The 24,446-nt window shown below is 39.5% G+C and overlaps 1 protein-coding gene across 1 annotated transcript in view; it reads left to right on the top strand.

Moving 5' to 3' along the window:
* LOC122794485 (ras-related protein ORAB-1-like) overlaps positions 1–24,188 on the top strand; it is a 1,047,271-nt gene extending 1,023,083 nt beyond the window's left edge. Inside the window, exon 8 of the mRNA XM_044062928.1 lies at positions 21,607–24,188. Coding sequence (XP_043918863.1) covers positions 21,607–21,819 — 213 coding nt within the window. The 3' untranslated portion in view covers positions 21,820–24,188. The remainder of the gene's footprint in view (positions 1–21,606) is intronic.
* Positions 24,189–24,446: the final 258 nt, after the last annotated feature.

Raw genomic sequence — 24,446 nt, 5'->3', positions numbered from 1 at the left:
TATTTCAACCTGGATTTCCAAAGCTGTCACATTCTGCTGTAAATTCCATGGGAAATCCCTGTAGGGTACTGTTAATGCACACTCCACCAGGGCTATGGCTACCTCAGGAGCCTTCCTCAGGGGTTTGGATACCTCTACCATTCTTGAAAGCAGCCACTTGGTCATCAGTGCAAACCTTCACCAAACACTACAGGTTAGACCATGTTTCCAGAGCCAGGACAGGTTTTGCCAGGGCTGTCCTTCATGGATTCGTTGAGACCGCCTATAGACCACCACCCTCTCCCTCACAGTGAGCTTTGGCACTCACCCATATGTGATGAGTACTGCAAAATGGGAATAGAAGGACATGGAAATGTTGTAAAATCTTACCACATCCATAGATGTCCTTCTCTTCCATGTTGCAGTATTCCTTCCCACCCTCCTGTTCTGCATTTCCTTTTCTGGATGGCACAGGACTAACATTTTTGGTTGGACTGGTTATGACTAGAGCTTACAGTTCTGAGGGTTGGTGCATGCAGACGTCACTTTTATGGCCCACGTTCCACTAGCCACGTCAGACATCCCACGGACCATACAGTGACTGAAAACTTTTGTATACTGACTGGACGTTCAGGTAGCAAGAGGAGTAAACCCATATGTTATGATTACTGCAACATGGAAGAGAATAACCTCTATGGTTATGGTAAGATTTTACACAATTTTTCTTTATAAGTAGTAATCAATATTGCATGTTCTGGAGTCGTCCTGGCTGTTGGTAGAAAAGTAATTAGAAAGTGGAAATCTGATTTAATTCTGTTATTCAATGATTTTATAGAATTAACCACTATTCTGTAATGAAACAGAAGCAAAAAAGTTTAAAGCTGAAAATGGTGTTATAAAAATCATTTCGTTGAGACAGATTGGAGATGTTAATAGTTAAATATAATGAAAAATGTTGGCATTTGTTTTGATTTGAAAAATGTCAGTTATATAAAAAAAATTGAACCTTCCTTTTTCCTTTATATGTATGTATTGTAAATATGTTAAAAATTAATAAAATGTATTTTATGAACTGTTGCAGAAGAAATTTCCTGAATCTTCACCAATTCTTCACCAATTCCTCCAGTTCTGTCAGCTTTGCCTGCATTTTTTCCTGATAGGCAACCAGCAACCAGCTGCCCCTAAAAAGTCTGCTAGAATGTATAAAGTTTGTTTGTCTTTATTTTTGTACACTATTCCCAAACCTGACCCAGCAGCTATAGCTTTAGTTAATCCTGCTGCTGCTAAACAGTTAGTTCCTATCCTACTCTTTCTGATAAAGATGGGGAGATTATTGATGGGTATAAGGAAAAATAGTGCATGCTTTTGCAACTTTGATTTTCAGAATTTTGAATTGTCAGGCTCATGTGTTCATATTTATTTTAACTAATTGTGAACGCATGAGGAATTTTTGGTATGCAGTTTCTTCTTTTGAGGAAATATCAGCTTTAAACTATTTAATTTCTTCTCTTGAACTAGTCACCGCTATCTTTTTACAGTGTGTGTATGACTCGGTTGATAATTCTTCCATGGCTATGGCCTATGATACTGTTTTGTGGAGATTTTCCTGGCTGCATTCCCCAAACCTCCCAACAGGATGTGAATAATGGTATTTTATTTTATTTTTTGGCTAGAGATTCACTTTTTGGTTCCTTTGCCTCAGAGGTGATAAAAAGTGTGATTTAAAGGGATGAGTTAAACCAGGGAATCGCTTAAGATTTTTCTGCCTTTCCTTTTCAAATTTTCTAAAGCATTCTATAACCCCTCATCTAATTTTGGCATAATGGTAACGGTGTCCCAAAAACAATTCAGAACTCCCCCAAAACAAGGGACAGTCTTAACTAATCAGTCTGACTACTTAGGTAGCTTTGTTTTCCCCTTCTGATACTGGCAGTCCCTTTTCCCTTCCAGAAGGAGGTCTAAATCTCCACTTTTCTCCAGATAGGTTGTGAAGATCATTCATCAAAGGTATAAATACCAATGAGAGGCTGTTAGGCTATTCCTCCTTGCCAGGAGGTTATTCCTCATCCACAAGACTTTTTTTTTTTTAATTTCTACCTGTCCTTCATTACATGCTGTTCTAAGGTGTGATTCATCTAGTTCCTCCTTCCCAAGTTGGGAAAAGATTTTGTTCAGTAATGTTTTAGTGACAAAGAAAGATGATGCTTGGAGAACCGTTCTGGATCATTCTTCTTTATACCATGTCTCTTTATAATTGGTTACCTCTTCAAAATTCAAGTTACCTGCTAAGTCTACATTTAAAAGATGCTTATCACATTCCTTTTCATCCAGACTTCAAGTGTTTCTTAAGGTTTGTATGTCTGGATCACATTATCAGTTATCTGCCTTAACCTTTGAATTATCCATTGCACCAAGAGTGTTCTCTTAAGTGGCTAGCTGCAGTTATAGCTAGTTACATGCTGCAGGGTATAGATTTTCTTTTTTCTTTAATTAGTTTACTTGCTTATCTTTTAAGAGGGTTTTTCTAAGTGTTGGGAATCTCTCACATGGGTGGAATATCTCTTATTCAAGCTAGGGTTCCAAAAGTACAGTCAAAAGTCCTTTTTGACTCTTTCATACAGTTTTCTGTTTCTGGGATGTCAGCTGGACACCTCAGTTCAAACAGCTTTCCTTCCACAAAAAAAAAAAAAAAAAGATCTATATCTAGATCTGTTTAATAGGTTTTCCACTCAGACTTCAGGACTTTAGGTCTCATGGCATCCATGATTCTCATGATAACCCTGGCAAGGCTCCACTTGAAAAAGATACAGTGGTATCTGAAGTTTCTTTGGTGCCAGCATCAACAGTCCCAATGCTGGGGTTTGTCAGTAGAAAAATTATTTGGGTGGTACATTATATATCCCTAAATTTGGGTCTCCCCTTATCCCTCCCCTAACTTTGCTTGGGGAGCAGCTTCAGGAGGGATAGTAGTACAAGGTGCATGTGACACCTAGGTCAGATGCAAGCAGACAAATATAAAACAGATGCTTGGACTCGAGGCACACAAGTCTCAGAATCCTTTTTTGTCCCCAGGACCTTTTCAAATTGTTTCAGACAGTACCACAGTCATGTGGTACATTTTCAAGTAAGGAAGAAACAGGTCATATCCCCTTTGTAGACTAGCCATGTTAGCTTGGATATAGTTTCCCAGCACAGTCTCACTCTACAGGCATACTTTATGCTGCCAGAGTAATATTGTGTGCCAGACAAACTGGACAGAACAGACTTTCACCTATGCAAACTAGATCAGGAGTCTACCAAGATATGATCCATCTGTGGGAAGTTTCGGTACTAAACCCATTTCCTTCCTCGCTAAACCCATTTCCTTCCTCGCTAAATAATCAGCTTGCAAGATTCTGCCCCAGGGCTCCATGTAAGAAGGCCCAGAAGACAAATGCCTTTTCTTTGTCTTTGACAGGAATGTTTCTGTATGCCTTTCCTCTATTATCCAGGGTACTTCTGAAGATTCAAAAGGAATTCTTCCAAGATCGTTATGCTGACTCACATTCTGTCCTAGGCAACAATGGTTTTACTGACTAGCATTTACCACAAGCCTCCTCATAGAATGGGATCTACTCACACAAGATCAGTGGAGTTTGATACGCCCTGACTGCATTCAACGTCAGCTGAACTCCAGGATGCTAGGGAATTAATTTCCTTTAGGAACCCATTTACTGAGCATGTACAACAGGTACTAAAAGAGGCAAGAAAGCCTGCTACTACAAAATCATAAATTAGCAAATCGGAAAGGGTTTCTAGTTGGTGCCAGCAACAACATAGCCAGCACCCATTCAGGGCTAGTTCTCTGGTTTTACAATATCCGTATGAGTTACAATTGTATGGTCTTTCTTACTCCTTTATCAAAGTTCATTTATCAGCCATTTCAGCATGTTTGCCCATGGATCCTTCTCTTTCAAGGCTTTCTCATGTCCAAATGTTTTTGAAAGGGATTTTACTTGAGACCTCTATGATGACCCACCACTGGACCAGTAATCAAGGAGCCTCAGTCCTCACCACTGGCAACTGTGTGGGACATACACAGAAAGGATAACAGGTACATACACATTATTTCCAGATGCAGCTCTCTGCATCAAATACAGTTTCTCTTAAGAGCACACAGAGAACACAGACGGGTCCTGGGCTGGTTTCTCCATCTTTCTCCAGATCCCCAGTAAGACTCCTCACTGACACAGTTCTAGAGTTGAGATCTCAGCTGAGTGACCAAGTCAAGACCTACCAACACCCTCTCTGTCCATGCCAAGCTGCTGACACACACAATCTTTGAGGTTTGATTTACACGCACACGCACACACACACACACACACACTTGGGAATCTCTAGCACAGGTGTACTAGCTATGCCCCCTTCTGCCCAGACTACAAGGTACTTACCACTGCCACCAGCCAAATCCTTATCAGCTCCTTTAAGGCTCTTAACAAAGGGTGTCCAATCTTACTAAGAAATATTAATACAAATGGTAGTTTGACCAAGAGCAAGGCTGAGTGGCCCACCCAGTGTCACCAAATAAATAAGTACTCTCAAAAATTAAATATCTCTACACAGATCAGCCACAATGAGAGGTTTAAATATGTTTAATAATAAATAATAGAAGAACAAGACTATACTAAATATATATTCAGTGACATCAGAGTTCAAAACCACAGGAAATATTTAAAACAACATTTCAGGACAGTCTCAAATAAAGAACAATATCTAAACTAAGCTTCATTATATTCCTGACTGCATCTAATAGAATTATACTATTCCTTAGCAACTTATTTCATTAAAGAAAGCAGAAGTGTGGTGAATAGTTCTTGTCAGGTCCAAGACCGAGTACAGAATGTCCTGTTTCTCTAAGCGACTTCTCAAATTAATATCTCAAATATTACTACTGGGTTAGCTTGCAGAATGACATAATTTCATGTCTTCTGACTAGTTCTCAGATAAAACCCCTACTGCTGGGAGCTGGCAGTATCTTAGCATCTGCCTGTGAAAATACATAGACCTCAGATCTTTGTCAGATGCTGGAAGTCATAAAACAATTGCATTCCTCCACGTTTCAAGACTAGTAATTATTTCACCTTAAAGACAATACAGAAAGCTTCTCAGTACAGACAAGTCTATCTCTAGCTGCATTGAAAAATTGAAGGATACTGTATTTTATTGCATAGCCTGTAAAGTAATTTCAGCCATTTTCTTAACAATTGCTGGACTGAAGTTAACCTCCTTTATTCCAGTTTCCACTATTAAAATATATACATTTTGACAGTTACAGTAGTGCATGTACATTTCTGTTTTCCTCCAGCAGGGCACACTGTGGATGCATCTCAAACACAAACACTTTACAAAACGTCCCTTCAACACACATCTGTACAAACTAGTTTGATATACGTATAACATACAGTTCTAATACAGTTCTAACACAAGCATCCTATATAAATCATTTCAGTATTCACAAATGGCATATAATTGTTTACAAAATTCCAGCTAGCTGTACTGGCAGTATTTCCTTTTGTGACACTTCTTCCCCTTTCAAAGACTCAAGCTAGTTTTTCATTTCAAGTGAACCTTGAAAAACATTGCTCGAGAGGAATGTACCTATCTGTGAATGCATTATCTTATTCCCTGTCTTGATATCCCAGCTGCCTTTCCATTGCTGACCCCATTACAGTGTTGCATAGTCATATCTTATGTCTGCAACCTTAGGCTCCACCATAATAATTTGGGATTTTGCTGGCTGGCTCCATGTAGCCATAGATCCACCTCAGACTCCTCCAGCCTCCTACTGCACCAGGGCCTCCCTATCATGGTAAGGTTTCATCATGTTAACATGATATAGTTTGTACTCCTGCCTAGCAGTTCAACCATATAGTTAACATCACTGAACTTCCTTACCACTTTGAAGGGTCCCTTCCAAGCTGCCTGCAGCTTGTTGTGTCTGAGAGTAATAAGAACTATAACCTGCTGCCCTTCAGCATACTCTCGAGCTCATGCATTCCTCTCATACCAGACCCTTTTCAACTGTTGGGCTTCTGCCAGGTTCTCCTGGGCCTAGCCCATGAGTTCCCGGAGCCTTGCCCTGAGGTTTAGGACAGATGCCACAACAGACTCCTTGTGTGGTTCACATTCACCCTCCCACTCATAGCAAATCAAATCTAGAGGTCCCAGTGGGGTTTACACACCCCTCCCACTCATCGGGAATCAAATCTAGAGGTCCCCCTACCCTATGCCCATAAAGCAACTCAAAGGGTGAAAAACCTGTGTATTCCGGGTGCACCTCTCTGTAAGCAAACAGATGGGGCAAATATTTGTCCCACTCCCTCTTAAACTTGTCTGCGAATGCCTGTAGCATGGTCTTTAATGTAGAGTTTAACCTCTCCACCAGTCCATTAGTCTGGAGATGGTAGGGGGTGGTCTTTAGGTGCTTCACCCCACAGTGCTTCCACAGACAAGCCAGCAGGTCTGACATGAAATTGGCGCCTCTGTCAGTCAGTATTTCTCTTGGGAAATGTACTCTGTTAAAAATCTCTAACAAAGCATTTGCCACCTTTTCTGCCTCAGTAGAGGACAGGCCCACTGCCACAGGATATCTGGTAGCATAATCTGCTACCACTAAGATAAACTTCTTCCCTGTGGAACTTGCGGTACTCGGAGGCCCCACAATATCCATAGCTACCCTCTGGAACAGCTCCTCCAATCATAGACAAAAAGCACCAAAGGAGCTTTCCCCTTGTCTCCAGCCTTGCCTACCTTTTGGCACTCCTCACAGGTCCTGCAGTACCCTGTTACATCCCTGGAAATCCCAGGCCAGTAAAGGTTTGGCATAATATGTCTCTTTGTATGCTTTATGCCCATATGACCTGCAAAGGGAATGTCATGGACTATGGCTAGAGTGCCAGATGATAGGCTGTGGGCAGTGCCAGCTGCTGTATTCTCTCACCCTCTAGCCCTCCCTCAAGGGTCCACTCTCTATCCAGTACCCTTTGTCTCAGTGTACAGATTCCCCCTTTCCTTGAGAATCAGGTGCCTCCCTAGCTACCTCCCTCAAGCCTTGTAATGTAGGGTCTGAGAGCTGAGCCTCTCTCCTCTCTCTTTGTAACCCTTCCCAGCTCCCCTTCCCCAGGAAGTCTTTTATCCTCTGACGGCAGTGCCTTACTGTCAGCCTGGGTATTACTACTCACCTCTGCCCTTGCAATCACTGTGTCCAAGGGGACATCAGTACCCACCAGCAGCTGTGGCTCACCTTCAGTCTTACTGCTACAGGGTAGCTCCCTCCCTGAAGTAGCCACCTCACCAGTCCCGACTTCAAGTGTGTGAGATCCCCTCCCAAGCTATCCATCCCACATGTTTGTCTCCAAGCCTAACTGCATGTAACTACATGCACACAATGTACTTCATTATCAAACTCATTCCCTATCAGGACATCTGCAGGGATATCCTCAAGTACACCTACTTGCTTGCTTCCTTTTCCACCCTTCCAGTCAATGTGAACCCTAGCAAAAGGTATTTGGAATGGGGTCCCTCCTAAAGCTCTGATTGGAGCAGGCTACCCAAGCAAGTAGTGCTTCTCTTTAACCATTGCAGACTTCACAATGGTTAGGTCAGAGGCTGTCTCTCTTAGCAGTGGCCTGTTTCCCATCTGCTAAGATCAGATATAGCCTCTTGTGGTAGTTTGGTACCCTTGTTTTCTCCAGACAACTTATGGCTAGCATTCTATCATTCAAACTTACTGTCTCCCCCACCTTTTATTCCCCACCTTGCCTCCATGGACATCCGTATGCTACATGGTCCTACTGGTTACATTTAAAACATTTAACTCTTGATCCTGGCCATGTACCTGAACCAAGTTGCTTCCTCTGGTACTGACAGACTTGGGGTGGGGGGGATTTAGGCTGCCCACCATGGGATCCCTTAGACCCATGTGCAGCACTGGGTATCCCTTTCCTGTGCAGTAATGCCCTGCTTACTAGATATAGGTCTCCCTTTTGTGGTATTGCATTCCCTATCTGCCAACCAGATTCTCATGTCCTCAGGCAAAGTGCTAAAGGCTTGTTCCCTCACCAAACGTTCTTGCCAGCCCTTCAGAAGTGGTGACCCTGACACCCACTCACCCACCTATGAAAATAAGTGCTTAACTCAGCAATATATTCACGCACACTTTCATCTGCCTTTTGGCTATGTTCATGAAACTTTTTTCTGTAAGGTTCAGCTGTTAACTTAAAACACTCTAATAAACAGTGTTATAATTTAAGCAATCAGTATTAGACAATTTAGAAACAGCAGTTATAGGTGTAGCATGGAGTAAGGGGGGTTATGAACCATATCCAGAGCCCTTGGTCGACATTGTACTGTTTACAAACCCTTTCAAACATATGAATAAAACTGTCAAAATTATCACCCTCTTTAAATTCTAGAAGAAATTTACTGACCTTTATTGCTTCCGGGGTTCAGTTATTCCCTTCCCCATTACCTTAATGACCCTGGCAGAGCGTCAGCATCTTCTTTTCATGTTGCCTGTGCCTCTGATTTTCTTCAGCGTCAAGATGTCAGTCTCTCTGCTGATTCTAATTCCATTTGTTTCTGTTTTTCTTCAGTCTCTAAATGCCACAGTCTCTCTCCTGACTGTATTTCCAAACATTTGGCCTCCAGTTCAAGTCTCTCTAACTGTAGACAGATTTTTTAGTCCTCTGAGGCAAAGTTGAAGTGTTCATTTTCTAAGAATTGTACATCCCCAAGGCCAGTCTGGTTGTCCTCCTGGTTACTGGTCTGTGATGCAGCTGTGGTTAAGGCGGCAATCATTTCTCCTTTAGTCAGGTTGGCATGCTACCATCTTTTGGCTTGGCACATCTCAGCCAAATGATTCCTTGTCAGTGTACCATAATCCTCTGCTGACATCCTTGCCTGCTCTCCCTGACTGACTAAGCTAATAAAAAAAAATAAAACTATTGTGATATGAAACTCTGAATGTTCACTGTGCATCTTCTTGACAGTACAAACACCTTCTTTAGTGACCACTGTTCACAGGCTACAGGAGTTAAATTTCCACACCACTGAATCCCAATATGTCATGTGGTGATCCCCACCACTGCCCACCAGTAAATAATAATGTGACAACCCATCACTGGACCAGTAATCAAGGAGCCTCAATCCTCACCACTGGCAACAGTGGGGGAATGTTCACTGGGAGGATGACAAGTACACACATACTATTTCCTGATTCAGCTCTCTACACCAAATGCAGTTTCCCTTAAGAGCACACTGAGACCACAGTCAGTCCGAGGCTGGTTTCTCACTCTTTCTCCAGATTCCCAATAAGACTCCACAGTGGCACAGCTATAGAGTTGAGATCTCAGCTAAGTGACCAAGCCAAGTCCTTCAGCACCCTCTCTGTCCAACCAGTGCTTTCTGTCCCTGCTGAAGTAGCTGACAGACAATCTTTGAGGTTTGATTTACACGCGGCCATACGCACGCACACACACAAACACACACACACGGGAAAGGCTAGCACAGGTTTACTAGCTATCCCCCTTTCTGCCCAGACTATAAGGTAGTTACCACTGCAACCACTCAACTCCTTATCAGCTACTTTAAAGCCCTTAACAAAGGTTGTCCAATCTTACTGTGAAATATAAATGCAAATGGTAGTTTGACCAAAAGCAAGGCTATTAGGAGTGGCCCACAGTGTCACCAAATAAATATGCAAGTACTCTCAAAACTTAAATCTCTCTACACAGATCAGCCACAATGAAATATTTTAATGTATTCAATAATAAATAATAAAAGAACAAGACAATTTATTTATTTATTTTATTTATTTTACATTTGTTGACCGGGATAGTCCATCTGGGTGTGAGCCCATTTTCAGAGAAGTCCTGAGGAGAAAAGCTCCAATAAAACAAGAACAATACTAAATATATATTCATACTGACATCAGAGTTCAAAACCACAGGAAATATTTAAAACAGCATTTCAGGACAGTCTCAAATAAAGAAAGAAAAATATCTAAACTAAGCATCACTATATTCTTGACTGTCTTTAAGAGAATTATACTAATCCCTAGCAACTTACTTCATTAGAGCAAGGCAGATGTGTGGTGAATGGTTCTTGTCAGGTCCCAGACCAAATATAGAAAGCTGTTTCTAAGAGACTTCTCAAATTAATATCTCAAATACTACTGCTGGGATAGCTTGCAGAATGACATCATTTATTGTGCTCGGTCTCTAGTTTCCAGATGAAACCCCCACTGCAGGGAGCTGGCAGAATTTAGCATCTACCTGTGAAAATACATAGACCTTGGACCTTTGGCAGATGCTGGAAGTCATAAAACAATTACATTCCTTTACATTTCAAGACTAGTAATTATTTCACCCTAAAGGTAATACAAACATTTTCTCATTACAGACCCTCTGTCTCTAGCTGCATCGAAAACTGAAAGAGACCATATTTTAGTGTGTAGCCTATAAAGTAATTTAATTTCAGCTATTTTCCTAAAAAGTTGCTGGACTGAAGTTAACCTCCCATATTCCTATTTCCACTCTTAAAATGTATACATTTAGACAGTTACAACAGTGCATGTACATTTCTGTTTTTCCCCAGCAGGGCACGATGTGGATGCATCTCAAACACTTTACAAAATATCCCTTCAACACCTCTGTACAAACCAGTTTCATATACACATGAGATACAGTTCTAATACACTTGTAACACAAGCATCTTGTGTAAATCATTTTGATATTCACAAATGACATATAATTATTTACAAAATTCCAGCTAGCTGTGCTGGCAGGATCTCCTTTCCTGACAACATCCATGAAAATCAGGGGCCCCATTTGAGAAGCTAACACTTGCTCCATTTCAACCAGCTAATTTGGCTGACTTGAGGTTCTTAATATGGAAGACAGTTTTACTGATTGCTTTGACCTGTGCAAGAAGATTATTTGAGTTGTAAAGGCTTATGTGCGAGTCAAACCCTATCTCATTTTCAACAAAGAGGGGGTTTCTAGAACTAATGTCTTTTATGCCTAAAGTGGCATTAAGAGTTTCCTTTCAGCCAAATTATCCATTCCCCCATTTTCTGTCCTGAGTTTAAAAATGAGGGAGAAAGCATGCTTAATACCTTGGCTGTCCACTGACAACTCAAGGACTATGTTGACCAAACTAAATCTTTCGGATCTTCAGATCTGTTTTTTTTGTGAGGGTAAGAAGGGACAACCTTTGTTAATTCATTTCCAAGTGGTTGTCTAATACTGTTACCTTTTGTTGTACTCACCACAACATTTTTACAGGCAGTGTCAAGGCCCCTCTCCCAGGCCTTCCCTTCATCTATGGCTTTTTGGAAAAGGTTGCATTCTAGAAGTATTCTAGAAGCTGTAACTTGATCTTCTGTAGATACTTTTACAAAGCAGGGTCATCTTGACTCCTTCTCTACATCTAGGTCAGGATTTGCAGGTACCTTTCTCCAGGAGCTCTTGGACTCCTCTCCTCCCCTTCCACCTCCCAAATGTAGTAAGCGAAGGTAATCTACCCATACAGCTAAGACTGCTGTAGAAGTGATCAATATAATGAACATAGAGCTGTGTAAGTAACTTACCATGACAGTAGATGTTTGAATGATCACTGATGCAGTATCCATTCCCTCCCTCCTTCCACTCCTTTTATATTGTGGTGTGTTGTTTATGCCAGAGGTTGGTTATTTATTTTTTTGTTCTTTCTAGTTGTCCTTTCAGGGCTCAGCCTCTCTCTCTCTCTCTCTCTCTCTGTTGGCAGGAAAGCTCTGAAGGGCTTGGCACCCAAACCTGTTGTTTAGTCAGCTCAGCTCGAGCTGCTTGACAGTTTGGGCACATGAAAAGCGCCCTGAAGCTTTGGAAGCTAGATGGCTGTTACATCTTTGGCAGGATATAACCCATATAGATAAAGCTGATTCAGAAGTAAACATTCAAACTTGCACCGTTACTTTAAGTTTACTTGCACAGCTGTACTTTTCTGCCCCACAGAGAATTCTGTTTAAAGCAGTGACACGAGCAGCAGGACTGGTTTTATAATTCTTCCCTGGATCATAATGACTGTCATTCCATGCTGCATTTCCTAACATCCCACAATCAAGTACAGCTTGCTCACTCTATCAAAACTATTGACAATGAACAGGAGCAAAATTCTTACCACAGTCCAAGGTTTTTACATTTGCCTGTCTAGTAGCACTTAATTGCCCACATAAAGAAGTTTCTGAAGTTTGTATTGGGAGGATCTATATGGGAAAAATATAATGAAAGAGCTAGATGTGTGAAGACGTATATGAGAATATTTGGTATGGTAGAAGTGAAATCAGTAGCAGTAACTTGTACGGGATTTACATATTATTCTGAAAGATACAATACCTGGGCTAAACTGAATGGAAAACATATTTCACAGAAGCATCTGCATTTATTTGAAAGCTTTTTGAGATCCATCCATTAACTATATTAGATCACGCAGCAATAAAAAAACAAGAAACTCTTGCTTTCCTACTTACCTGTTAAAAGAGTAATTTAATGAATGAGGACTGAACGAATGAGGAGTGGAAAGGATTCAAGATTTACTAGGGAAGAAAGAAGTTACTTCAGAAGGGATAAAATGAAATGGACTTTAATGTATTATAAAATAAAGAGCTGAGAATAACCTAGTAGTTATTTAGAGGAGTTGAAGTATTGCAGAAGAAGGGGGTGTCAGAACTAGAAGAGGGGCAATATTTGGATAACATACACAAGTTTAGAAAAGTTAAGCAAGTACTTTTTCATAGCAACATTAAAACACTAAGTTTTAGTACAATGATTTAGACAACAAAGTTGAAAGGGTTGTTGCCAAATGTAAGGAGTCTGACAAGAAAATTGACTAAAGATCACGTAGTGGCATTGCAGCACTTTCAGAAATTCTTTGACAATTGTGTATAAAGCAGCAGAATAGGGAAAGCAAGAAAGTGCACGACAGAAATATTTATGTAAGAATTAACTATGCCATGGTTAGAGGAAAATGAAGCTCAAGAATTAATAGGTAGATAGGGAGGGATAAGATAAAAATGGGTGAGGTATGAGCAATCAACAGGGAAGTCACATAGAACAGATTGAATTCTTGTGGAGGTTTGGAAGCTGTGAGGAAAGAAAGTGATAAAAATCCATAAGTTTTGTTAAATAATATTGTTAAAAAAAAAAAAATAAAAAAATAAAAAAGGTACAATACCAGCATCTTGGAAGAAAGCTGTGGCAGCTGTATTAGCCAGACTCATCAGACCCAGATTCATACAGACCAATTTCAGTTTTAAACAGTGATCATAAAGTGTTTGCACATACTATCTAAGTCTGGAAATTGTGTTGCCAAAAGAGATAGATGTGGATCACTTTTGTTTTCTGAAGGGAGCAAACATTTGACAATATCAGTAGAACCATGATGATCCAGAGAGAAGCAGTATGTCAGTAAAAGCCACTGTTGTTGGTTGAGTGTTGATGCAGTGAAAGCATTATGTAGAATCAGTCATCTGGGATTGTATGAGCCAATGATATTCTTCACATATTACCTCTTAGAATAATAGGGTTAGGAAGGAGAATATGAAGGGATAGAGGCAAGAATTAAAGTGGCTGGTTTTCTCTCTGACAACCTGTATTTAAAAAGAGGAACCAGGCAAAGAAGTCCTATTTCCCATTTATTTGCTTCATATTTAGCACTATGAGCAAGGAGAATAAAGGACTCACACATTCAAGGGTAAAACTGGTGCTGTTGCAGTAATCAATAAAAATTTGATGTACTTGCAGCTGATGATATTTTTTACTTGATAATCACAGAAAATAACATTTCAGTCTTGTTGAACATTTTGAGGCAGTTTCAAGTCTTTTGGGGATATAAAATAATTGAAGATAAAAGAAAGTCTGTTTTGGTAAACTGTGCACCCCCATATGAATTGGTTCACCAATACCCATTTTTATTGGAACATGGTAAGATGAAGTACTTAGCTGTATGGATTAAAAAGAATTATGTTATGTCAGCTAAGGGTATAAGGGAAGAGAATAAAAAGAATACAAATATACAAGCAGTGCAGATGCTTTTAGCCCATTTAAGTTTATATACTGTCAGGTGTATATTCATCAACCAGAACAGAAGTTGTGGATGATTGATAAACAGCTGAAGGAATTTTTTAAAGGAGGAAGAGGGCAAGAATTAAGTGGGATATGTTGATTCTCCTCGTACAATAGCATAGTTTAGGATTGCCTGATTTGAATGAATACTTTAGAGTTATACGGTTAAGGCTCATTTACACATAACTAAATCAAAACGGAAAGGAATGATGACTAAATGAGAGCAGTTCAAGAAGTAAGGAGAAAGCAGGATTTTGGATGCAGACCCTTAAGGTGAATAGCAACACCCATAATAAGGTGGCAGAGAGTATTCTAAAAAATTAAGTCAACACGGGAATTTTTACCAGTGGGGATGACTGCAACTAGCAATATACAAAATAGGCCAGAGGAGGCTGGAATTTATTGGAGAAACTGGCAAGGAAACCAAGGTATTGAGATCAAATAATTAGAGAAGGAAAAGTAATAGAGTGGAATGAGGCAAAGCATACACATGGACTGCAAGTTAAAGACCTTCGTCCCCATCAGGAACTGATAACAATGTGTAGGCAAAGAGAAAGAAATAGGGAGTGGTAAGTGAAAAAAATTTGTTCTGGTTGAGTTTTTAATTGAGGCTAGAACAGAACTTGCTGTTTAAAAGGGATATTAGTATAGCATGTAAAATATTGCATGGTAAATGGTAACTCTAGGAACGCATCCCCATCACTGCATCTCCCTCCACTCACTGCAATGGCTCGAGCTTCCCAACTATCTGAACCTCCTCAAACTCACCACTGCCCATAAGCTCAGATTTAAACCATCCTCCTGTCCCCCTCTCTCCACCTCCTTTACCACCTACATTCCTAATTACTCACTTGGGTCAGAAAATCAGAACCTGCTCAAAATTTGCAAACCTTTACAGCCATCTGGACACTCTCTGCTGTCCTGCTCCTTAGCTAAACTATGGAACTCTCTTCCTCCCTCCCTTAGAAATACTCATAACCACTCTAACTTTAAATCCTTCCTCCATTCCCACCTATCTTCAAAGTGGGAACGCCCTTGCTCCTTCCCCACATAGGACCCTCCTATTTCAAAACCCACCTTCTAACTCTGTGCATCATCTCTGCAGTTGCATCATTTGCCCTCCTACTCCTCCTTAACCTCCACATTTTAATAGTTTATTTCCAACATTTTCTCATCCTCAATTGTAATTCACTGTTAATGACCCTTAGACTGCTCTGTTGCTAGGTTTTTACTACTATTATTGTGGAATGTAAAATTTCAATTGTAATTCACTGTTAATGACTCTGAGACTGTACAGTTGCTAGATTTTATTGTAGAATATAGATTTTTTAACTGTAGAATGTTGCATAAAGCTGTATGACTTCTTTGCTTTGTATGTGTATATGCTAATATGTTTGTCATTGTTACTGAAGCTTTTATCCCCAGGCCTTCACTGAAAATTAACTATTTTTAGGCCCAGTGGACTTTCCCAGTCATCAAACTGAAATAAATAATAAGTAAATAAATAAGAATAAGTCAGAAAAGGTTAGAAAATATTGGGAATAGGAAAGGTATTTTACAAAAGAAAAGTGAAAAGGATATCTGTATAGCTCAAAACCAAAACCAAACCAAAGGATGGAAGCAAGTCAAACGACAACCAAAACCAAAATTAAGACTTGCAAGGAGTGTCCAAATAGAGGTTGGAAACCAGGATTCCTTCTTAAAAGGATCTTTTATTGAAAATCACAAAATAACGCCAAACCAATCTGTACATTTTCGACAAAGGCAAGTCTTCATCAGAAAGTGATCTTAAACAACAAACAGAACATTTAAATAGCCATTCAATTTCATGATGCAATTAATTAATCCAATTACAGTCTAACCAATAAAAATCTCTGGTACTAAAATGTCTATTCAAACTTCTTTAACAGTGCTATTTACGTAAAAGTTTATAAGTACACTGAATGAAATTTTTCAAATACACAACATAATTATTCAAAATACATATAAATTAGTTAAAAATTGTATCTTCCCATTATATATGTAAAGTTACTATAGCAGTTGTTTAAAAATTATTTAAAATTATTTAAAAAATCTAGCCCTAATTCCATATTTCCGTAGCCACCTTGTGGCTAAAACCTAAAATCACAGTTTAGCAGCCCTTAATTTAAGAACTGAGGAAATAGAAATCATGTCATTCAAACAAGGTAACTTAGTGGAATCCTAAATAATCTGCCAGTACAACTCTCTATATTCGAGTTTGGCTTCCCGCATGCCACCTCTTATTTCCTTTGGAATAATTTCTAAGATAAAGAAAAGAAATGTAGCCTGGGAGCAAATCAAAGTATGTCTAAAAAGGGCATTTTTGCTATTTTGTTTCTTTATTTCATACAAATGCTCATATATACGTTTTTTTAACTTTCTCTCGGTTTTTCCAACGTAGTAAGAACTACACAGTTTACATATAGCAATGTAAACCACACCATAAATATTACAGTTGGAGAAACTGTCACTAATAATCTCCTTGTCTCTTGCTGTAATGTAAATGCTGGTTTTATTAGCTATATAGGGGTACTGTGAGCAGGATCCACATTTAAAAGTACCCGTTCTTTTTAAAGATGCAGTAGCCTTATTCTCTATACCAAACACAAATAAATGTTTAAAATTTAAGTCTTTACGTAAATAGCACTGTTAAAGAAGTTTGAATAGACATTTTAGTACCAGAGATTTTTATTGGTTAGACTGTAATTGGATTAATTAATTGCATCATGAAATTGAATGGCTATTTAAATGTTCTGTTTGTTGTTTAAGATCACTTTCTGATGAAGACTTGCCTTTGTCGAAAACGTACAGATTGGTTTGGCGTTATTTTGTGATTTTCAATAAAAGATCCTTTTAAGAAGGAATCCTGGTTTCCGACCTCTATTTGGACACTCCTTGCAAGTCTTAATATCTGTATAGCTCCCAAATATGCAACACAGTCCAGAAGATTTAGTATTTTTGCATGGAATTCTTTACATAGATAGTTTTGATTTTAGGACAAGTAGTTGAATGTCAATTTTATCCAAAGACAACCTGCCTGGTCAAAATAGTTGAAAGCCAGTTTTGCTGAAGCACACTTTAATCTAATTAAAAATAACTGAAACATGATATAGTCAAAAATACCAAAGGGAAAACCTTTCAAAAAGTTTTTGTTTGTGTGGGGGCAACCATCCCTGCATCTCTTATACCTCCTTGCATACATAAACTAACTGCACAATCCCACAACTATGTCGAAAGGTGAAAGTACCATACACAAGGAATCGCTGCCAGTACTCGTATATAAGCTACATCAACAGTGATTATGTGTAGGTAATCACGAGCAGCTGCTAACCTTCCTGATAATGTCTCTCTACTCCTGCTTCTGTATTACATGACTATATGTAGCCATGCTTAGCAGCATAGCAAAAGTGGGGAGAATGGGCAGCTATGCGTTGTACTATGGAGTGTGGTCATGAAGTCAAGTGGAGTTCCTGCATTCAAGTTCCTTCTGTAGCAGTATTTCTGAATGCCAGTACTGAAAGGGAGTTCAGAACATCAAGGCTTTGTGTGGAGTAAGCTGTAGCACACCAGTTGTTAAATGCTGCAATCGGCTTGCTACAATTTAAAAAAAAAAAAAAAAAAAAAAAAGTTATGTAGTTATATTTCCTTTGCTTTTCCACTGAAGAACTAGGAGAAAGAGGGGTGTACACCTGGCTTGGGAAGACAGAGTAATAATCTAACAAAGTAGACTTCTTTTTTTAATTTCTCTTCCAATGAAGAGCTGGAGGAAGAAGGGGGCACGTGTGTGACTTGGCTATCCAGTCCGTTGGAACAGAGCAGACCTTTCTTGATGCAGAGTACCAGTTCTGGGAAGTTCCTAGGTGCTATAAAAGTCCGCTTATACCTCTGGCTCTGCCATATTCAGTAAATTAGAATTTCAACCAAATTGTCATTCAGCTACATTAACCTTCTATTTTTAGTAGATCGTCTTTAGACAAAATTGTTATTCAACCAAATGACAGGCATCTAATACACTACGTTCCCTCCAGACATTTTTTTACTAAGGTACATAGCAAATGTTGGAGATGTGATGGGAAAGAGGTTACTGGGTGCATGTTTTTGGGGAATGTAAGTACATAGCGAAACGGCCCTTGCAAGTATGGCAACTGCACAACCTTAAAAAGGATAAGTCCAAATCAAAAAACAAAAGGCCAGCAAACTGTGGTATGTAAATGCTTTATTAGGAGTAGAGCAGTAACATCAGTGTCACGTTTCAAAAATTCCCTACAGAGTACTTTGCCAGAAATTTTGAGAGCGCAAATTATTGTAACTAACAACATAATTAATTTGAGCTGAAATATAGTAGGATCTGAATTAATTAGACGTGGTAAGGCTTTATTAAGTTTAATGCTGTTGGTTGCCAAAACAGCAATTGGCTAGAAAATGGAAATTAAAATCTAAACCAACCTTAACTGAAATATTGAATGTTGTGAAGGAGATAAAAGAATTGAAAGTGGTATCTTTAAAAAAGGGAAGGAGACATTGTATTGAAATAAATGGAATTTGTGGGAACAGTAAGTGCAGAATGTTCTCGAGGAGGATTGAAATTAAGTGAAGGCAGAAAATAAGCAATTTATGTAATGATGGATCGTGCTATCCCAAACAGAACCAAGATGCTATCCTCCAAAAAAAGGAAGCCAATCTGGTGGTCCTCTGCCATAAATAAACGGTACAACAGAAGGAAGAAACTGTTGCAAAAGAGAGTAAAATCCCATGAGTGGAGGAGCTCCCTGGTCAGCCTCAGTAAGAAGCTGAGATCCCTTATAAGATCCTCCAAAGCTAGCTACGAAAACAAAATCGCCACCCAATTCTAAGGACAACCACAAAGCATTCTATAGCTATGTCAAGAATCTCTATGGAAACACCCAGATCTGCTCTGAGTTACAGCACAAAGGCACGAAAATTACAGAACCAACTGATATTGCCAACATCCTGGCAGATAGGTTCAGTGCTAACTTTACCCCCCCCCCACTCCACCCCCTAAAGGGCCCATATCTATACAGGAAGAATGCAGAGTCCCTGTAATCACAACTACGCAGGTAAAAGCTGCACTCTCTAAAGCCAATAACACAGCATCCATGGGACCGGACAAGATCCCAGGGTGCATTTTACATAAACTTCAGAACGAACTGGCTCCCCACTTAAGCACCATGTTCAATAATAGCCTCGCATCAGGCTTTGTGCCCACTGAATGGTGCACAGCAACAATTATCCCACTCCACAAAGGGGGGAGCCACCACTGATCCCAGGAACTATCGATTTATTAGCCTGACAAGCCTCATCTGCAAGGCCATGGAACACATCATCATGGAACTCATAAACAGACATTGGTAACCTCCAAACTCTGTATCCCACCCAGTTCGGGTTTGTGAAAGGCAGATCATGCCTCCTGAACCTGATAGACTTCTTTGAGGCAGTCACCAAAGCCGTAGATGAGGGTAAGGTGGTTCACACAGCCTATCTTGACCTCGCCAAGGCTTTCAACACCATCCCCCCATTCTGGAATTATAGCTAAACTCACTAAACTAGGTATAAATCCCTACGTCACAAGATGGGTTGCCAACTGGCTCACTGACAGAACCCATACTGTAAAAGTTGCAGACTCCAAATCTGACCTCAAAGCAGTGACAAGTGGAGTACCACAGGGTTCCGTCCTGGGACCTCTCCTGTTTGGTATCTACTCTGAAATACAGGCTAACACAGAAGGCCTCTGGCTAAGTTCACAGATGACTGCAAACTAGGAGCCAAATGATATGGACCTCCTACAGAAGGGCCTCACTGAGACAGATGCCTGGTGTCAGAGCCATGGCCTCAAGCTCAGTGCGAAAACATGCAGTGTCATCCCCTTTGGTAAAAACTCTGTACCCATGAACTACCACATAGGCAGCAATCTACTTAACACTGAATGTGTGATAAGAGACTTTGGGACCCAGGTGGACAGTAGTCTCTACTTTGATAGTCACATCACCACAATAGTCAGGAAGTCCTTCTACATGGCACACCTCATCATAAAAGGGTTCTCATCCAGTAAAAAAGAGGTTATTGTTCCCCTCTACTCTACACTCATTAGACCCATTATAGAGTACAATGCCCCTTTTGGAATGTACCTCACAAGACATCTGCAGCAGCTGGAAAGACCACAGAAGTATCTCACAAAGAGGATTACTGGCCTCAAACAAATGCCCTACACTGACCACCTCAAAAAACTCCAGTTTTACTCCGTAGCATATTGCCTACTCCAAGGTGATCTCTGCCTAACATATAAAGCTATGTCAAACCCAGAGCTGCTGGACACGCTACACCTAAAGAAATCCCAATCCGTCCGAGCTACACGCTCTAGGGACCTAAACCTTGTCACCACAATAAACAGGACATGCTGGAGGGATAGATTCCTGTCCCAGAGACTTCCTATACTCTGGAACAGGCTACCAATCTATGTCAAGCAAAGTTCTTCATTAGCACTCTTCAAGAAAAATCTTGAGTGGATGGGAAATAGGGAACACACCCCGGGGATCACTTCTGTGTGTCTGCTCGACAGTGGCACAGGAAAATAACTTTCTTGGGTGGCGTAAGCCAGGGAACCTTGTTGGCTAGGCTTACGTAGGCCCTTGGGCTGATAGCCTAGTTACCTACCTATGACTGTAAATTGTTTAGAAAGAAATAAAAAATATATACGTATAAAGTATGTGTGTACTGCATGCAAATAATGATGGCAGTGTTCAAAGCCAAAGAAAATACCCTGTTTGGGAGCTTAAATAATGGAAATATTATGTTTTTTTCTTATCTATTACCATATGGGTACCCCTGTCACTTTTTAAAAAAATATCAGGTTTTGTACATATGTAGAAAATTACCTGCAAAGACTGTTGGACATCTGATGCTATACAGTGACCAGTTCCAATTTGTGTCTGTTCCAATTGGCACCCCTGATGGTAAGTCATTACTGTGAGTTCCTAATGTTGCAAATTTGTCTTCAAAAGAGCTTATTTGCCTGCTCAGTTTAAGTATGGTGGGTTTTGACATATTTTCGTCTATCTTATGCTTTTTCAAAAAGGCTACATGATGTATGTGCTTGGTGGCATACTTGCATTTTTTATTTGAACATGGCCATTTGTTGGAATGCAGCAGAAGTGACATTTCAAAGTATTAATAGTAATAGGTCAGATAGGAGGCAACACTGCTGCCGCTTCAGTGGAACGGCGATTAACCCATATATGCATTGAATCTTGATTTTTCTGTTAGTGTATTACGACTGTTATGGTTACCTTGAATATGTATTTGAAAGTTTGTTTCTATAAGAATAATCCTAGAAGGAAATTCTAAACATGTTGTATGACATGGCATTGTAAATTTATATGTATTGTATATTTCATGGGAAGCTAATATTTATTTCATTTTTTTTATCCGTTTTAATAACTCCCTGTAGGAATATGCAGATTCTCTTCAGATGCCCTTCCTGGAAGCCAGTGCAAAAAATGCAACCAATGTAGAACAGGCCTTTGTTACCATGGCAGCAGAAATCAAAAACAGAGTGGGAAGTGGTGCTGCCCAGATGGACTCTCAGAAATCAAATGTTCGTATTCAGAGCACTCCTTTAAAGCAAGGGGGCACAGGAGGTGCAGGAAATGGCTGCTGTTGAATGTATTTTATGAAGAAGGGCATGTAGAACGTCTCCATTCTGTGATTTCTCTTCTCACAAAACAGTAAAATGAATTCTCAAGTGCAAGAAACTAAACTTATTTATCACCCAGTGTGTTTATTTAAGTAGCTCTAATAGTACTTATGCAATGATGTTGTACTAAAGTTTTCCAAAAAGAGTGGTCAGTGCAATACATTCTGGGTTTGCCGCTCCAACAGTATTGTTTTTTTCCCCACTGGAATGGATCTGGGGTGGTCCCATACCCATCACAACCTGCTGGAGGTTATAGTGATGCTTTCAGTATTTTGTTGACTTCTTCCAAATTCCTCAACAGAATATGCATCAAACCACAGATGATTTATAGACACTGCAACTTACCTTAGATGGTGTGTTTGTGAAGCATTAATGGGCTACTGCACACACATTTTTTTTCAGATTTCTAGAACGAAACTGCCTTCAGCCTCTAATGGAGCTATGGAAACAAATGTATATAGCTGTGAGTTCAGCTATAGAAGGATGGGTCTTAAAACTACATGAACGGTGGCACTCCATTACAGATATCTCAAAAACTACATGAACGGTGGCACTCCATTACAGATATCTCAAGACAAGTCCTTAACACTTATGGCTATAGAGGTTTTTATAATACATTGCCATATGAAATCAACCCATCCATTAAGGATGTACTTTTAGTGCAACTAGATGAATGACACAAAAGCAGGTTATCCACCTGTAACACAGATAACATGGGTTTGAGTACAAGTCCAGGTGTCACTGTAGCAGCCGTGGAACCTTGGGAAGTGGAAAGCAGTGAATTTGATGTGCTCACTTTCACCTGATGAAGGTACAGGGACCCCAATCACTGCTTCATTGTAACCCCTGGTGAAGGCCAGGTGAATTGGAGTGGGCATTCAGAAGTAGAGAGAGAGCAAAGGCCTCTACAGAATTAACACTATACCCCATTAGCCTGACAGTGTGATGTACTTAAAGCTAGTTTCAACCTGCGGTTTTGCACAGAAGAGATCATATAGGCCAGTAGGCCAAACGTTAAAGAAGCAGGGAAAAATAAACGAAAAAGCTTTTCATTTCTTTGACTGGTCTCATAAACTGCCTTACCTTATGACCTTCACCAGGGGTCAACTGGGTTCCACATTCAGGTTTTGGCCTCCTTTCTCTGTGGGGTTGCCACTATATTAGCCATGATTTTATTGTGCAAAAAATCTCACACTTTTCCCATTTTTTGGTTCAGAAGTTTGAAATACTGGTAAAAGTGCAGTAAATTATTTCCATTACTCACTTTTATCAAGATCACAGCCCAGTATACTAGCCTGTGTCAGAGAGTAATATCTTATGGACGTTGTGCCACACCACCCTACAAAGGAAGGAACAATATTGTCAGGTGTTAAGTCCTTCCTTTAGAACCCACCTTCAGTCCTGACTCATCCTCCCAGCAATCATGTCCATTCCAGAACCCTGACAGCTTGCATTACAAAAATAAAATGTTGATGCACCAGTGAGAGTAGATTAAACTTTATTTGCAATCACTTTAAAAAAAAAAAATTATTGTTGAAGTACATTGTCATGCAATAGTATACATGTTCTTGAAGCTGTATTGTATTGACAGTAATCACTTTTACTTTTTGTAGGTGGGTGTGTTCTAATTTTTTTGTCACCTGATATCATTTTAGATTATTATAGTAGATTAACAAATTAATATTGTAGTGATGTAATATCAACAGTTAAGGCAGTGAGCTTAATAAAGTGCTCCATTGCACTTAGCAGGATTAGAATTCTTCTACACGTAACATATAAAATAGATATTTCACCACTTTATTGTGTCTAACAGCAAAATATTCAGCAATTGTTTTGCTTTTCATTCTTAATTGAACCATTTTAACACTGCCGTATTTTTGACACTGTGGCACAACATAGTATTTCCTCATTTTACCTTTTTCTACTCTGCTTTTCCATTACTGACATTGCATTCATGTGCAATCAGTTCTTATCAGTACTTATTTCTTTCAGAGAACTCTTATCCAGTGAAGCTGTTGATGTTCAAACTGTTTTGCATTAAAACTGGAGACAACTGTTAATGCTTACATCCCAACAGAGATTTTTTTTATCCCTTCATTACTGAGAATCTGATTTTCTGAGACAGTTGAAAATAATTTAACAGTTCATACTTACAAAGGACCAAGTTTACTATTCATTTTCTAATTCTGAAAGCTTGCTAATGTTGGGCTTATCTTACAAGACACACTCTGGAATGCTTTTTTTTAACCATGTTCTATCTTATTAACAGTTCATCAAAGTATTTTTTGTTAGATTTGTCATGATTGTTTTGGAATAAAACATGCCTGTAAATTTTATGGAGTGTTAGTTTTTTTTTTTTTTTAATCATCTTTCTTGCTTTGTCTGAATGGTAATCCATTTTGAAGTTATTAGTGGGTACTCAAGCATATTGTCTGTTTAGTCATTGAATTGATGGACACACAGTAAAGATTAATGGGCAGTTTGCCTTCTCAGGCTGAGAGCTATATAGTCAACCATCAGCCTAAAACTTGCAGTTTAGAAGCAATTCATGTTTTCCTCTAAACAAAACAGACTTTTACTGCAACAGCATTTAA

This window comes from Protopterus annectens, chromosome 1.part0, assembly GCF_019279795.1.
Source record: "Protopterus annectens isolate FY-2018-M chromosome 1.part0, PAN1.0, whole genome shotgun sequence".
Lineage (NCBI taxonomy): Eukaryota > Metazoa > Chordata > Ceratodontiformes > Protopteridae > Protopterus > Protopterus annectens.
The sequence above is the reverse complement of the archived record's forward strand: the minus strand, read 5'-3'. Positions and strand labels throughout refer to the sequence as shown.